At 33.4% G+C, this 2,259-nt stretch overlaps 1 protein-coding gene across 1 annotated transcript; it reads right to left on the bottom strand.

Moving 5' to 3' along the window:
• Window positions 1–399: 399 nt before the first annotated feature.
• Window positions 400–1,634, bottom strand: HELRODRAFT_164267 (hypothetical protein; the record flags this gene model as incomplete). Its single annotated transcript, XM_009029245.1, has 3 exons — window positions 400–663; window positions 1,001–1,395; window positions 1,571–1,634. 3 exons carry the CDS (start codon window positions 1,632–1,634, stop codon window positions 400–402), a joined length of 723 nt encoding a protein of 240 aa, XP_009027493.1.
• Window positions 1,635–2,259: the final 625 nt, after the last annotated feature.

A 2,259-nucleotide genomic window follows, 5' to 3' on the forward strand; every position in this document is an offset into this window, starting at 1 on the left:
TATATATATATATATATATATATATATATATATATATATATATATATATATATATATATATATATATATATATATATATATATATATATATATATATATATATATATATATACATCTATGTAGAATATATAGAGGGGAAAAGAGTTGTAAGAAGTAATTAGCATATTTATGCTAAGGGCAATTAGCATATTTTTACCAATTATCGTTCTCTTAAGTTAATGTTTTGTTTCGTTGTAGAAATATTGTCACCAAATTTTAACGTATCAGTGTTTAATAAGTTAATATCTATGTGGATATGGCTCCTTTCTGTCTCGAAAGACAATGAATGCACATCAGTATCACTCTTTATGAATCCCTTTCATTTATTGCATGATCTTCTCTGACTAAACATATTAATTCTTAAGTTACAAATTCTACCACAGATAGGACAATAATAGGATTCTTTTGAGGAATTGTCAGATGGCGGTGCTTTTCTTTTTTTGCGCCTTTCTGAGGCAGCTTCAGGTCTTTTAGATTCTCCCACCAAAATACTATTTTGAATATTTTGTCTCCTTGTTGTTCAATTCTAAGCAATCTCTTCCCACAGGTTTTATCAATGTCTGAATTCCTGATGTCTCGCTGATTTTGGACGACCGATTGTTCTTTTACCCCTGACCAGCTTAGCTTATAGGATAATTTAAGAAAATCGAACATACGGTGTACATGTTCAAGCCAACGTAGCCTTTTTTGCGTCAGAAACTCATAGATGCAAAACGTATTGGCTTTCTTAACAATTCCTGATTTGACAAACCATCTTTCCATGTGACGCACATAATGCGTCACAGACAGCCCTTCCCAAAACTATTCAATCTATGTTCTTGATACATATAAGTTGACTAACTCTCACTGTCATAGAGCAAAATACTCAAAACACATGTGCTATAGACAAGTATTTTGGTATCTAAGTAAGTTTAGTATTTTTCCAAACACGATTCGAAAGTTTTTTCATGACTCCTGAGACCTTTGCAATTCGTCTTGAAAGCTCTATGTCCAAGATTAAGTTGCTTGTAATTGTTGGCCCAAGATACTTAAATTGATTTTTCACATTAAGAGTATGATCACCTATGTTGAATACCGTTATTTCGTTTCTACCTTGGGCAAGTATTTTGGCTTTGGTAAGACTTATGGTAAGCTCAAATACTTGACATACATTTGCCAAGGAATCAAGAATAATTATTGTACCGTTTTTTGACTTGAGTGGCACACATCTGTCAAAAAGCTTTCTTGTATTTTCATACAATCCCTTTACATTACTAGAATCAGCACAAATTTGAATATTCTTACAGAGATCTTGCCAATCTCTCTTCTTACAACGTCTAGCAAGTTTCTTTGTTTTATTTCTTGCATCTTTAAAAACTGTAAATTGCTTTGTGTGGGTTCTTTTTTGTAAATTATCAAAGTTTTTCTTTGTTTTTTTTTGTAGCAATTACCATTTCTGACAGTTTGCTTCATACCAATCCTCATTTTTCCTGCTTTTTTCCCCAAAACCGACAATGATACGTGAAAAAGTAATAGCGCATAGATTGCCAACTTTTCTCAACATCATTAAAGTTGTAGCTTTTGAGAGTCTCATTCAATTTGTTGTGAAGAGCCATGCATAGTTTATGATTATCAATACATGGGGTTTTCAAACGCGGTTTTCCTTTTTTCCGTTTCCGTTTTTTGTCAGTTTCTACTTTTTTTGTTAATTGTTACCAGTGTCCAGATCTACGATGTTTCCACGATACACAGTGTTGTGGTTTAGTTTTAAAATATGTATTAGTGATACAAAGCTTGTGGTATGAACAAAATTTAAGTAGTCTTTGTCTGTTTCTATTCATTTTGCCAATACCAAATTGCCTAATGCTGTCCGGCAAAGCGTTGTGATCTGATCCTATTCTGGCGTTGAAACGACCCAGCACCAACAGATGCTTTCTTTTGGAGATGAAGCCAATTGTTTTTTTTAAGTTTTTATAATACCTATTTTTGTCCTCCTTTGATAAGCCTAGTGTAGGGGCGTACGCATTAATCAGAGTGGTTTTCTCGTGGCTGTCATTAACCAATGCTTAGAATACGTTCCACGTCTCAAGCGGAGGAAGTTATAAAAAGTAAGCTTTTATTTTGAGGCTTTCACTCTTTCAGAAAAAAGTGTAATCTGTTTCACGAAGCACACCACCATCCGCCAATGTCCAATATTGTTTCCTGTACAGTCGAAAATCATTCGCAAGCCCAGGGAACATT

This window comes from Helobdella robusta (genome assembly GCF_000326865.2).
Source record: "Helobdella robusta unplaced genomic scaffold HELROscaffold_6, whole genome shotgun sequence".
In the NCBI taxonomy this organism is placed as follows: Eukaryota; Metazoa; Annelida; class Clitellata; order Rhynchobdellida; family Glossiphoniidae; genus Helobdella; species Helobdella robusta.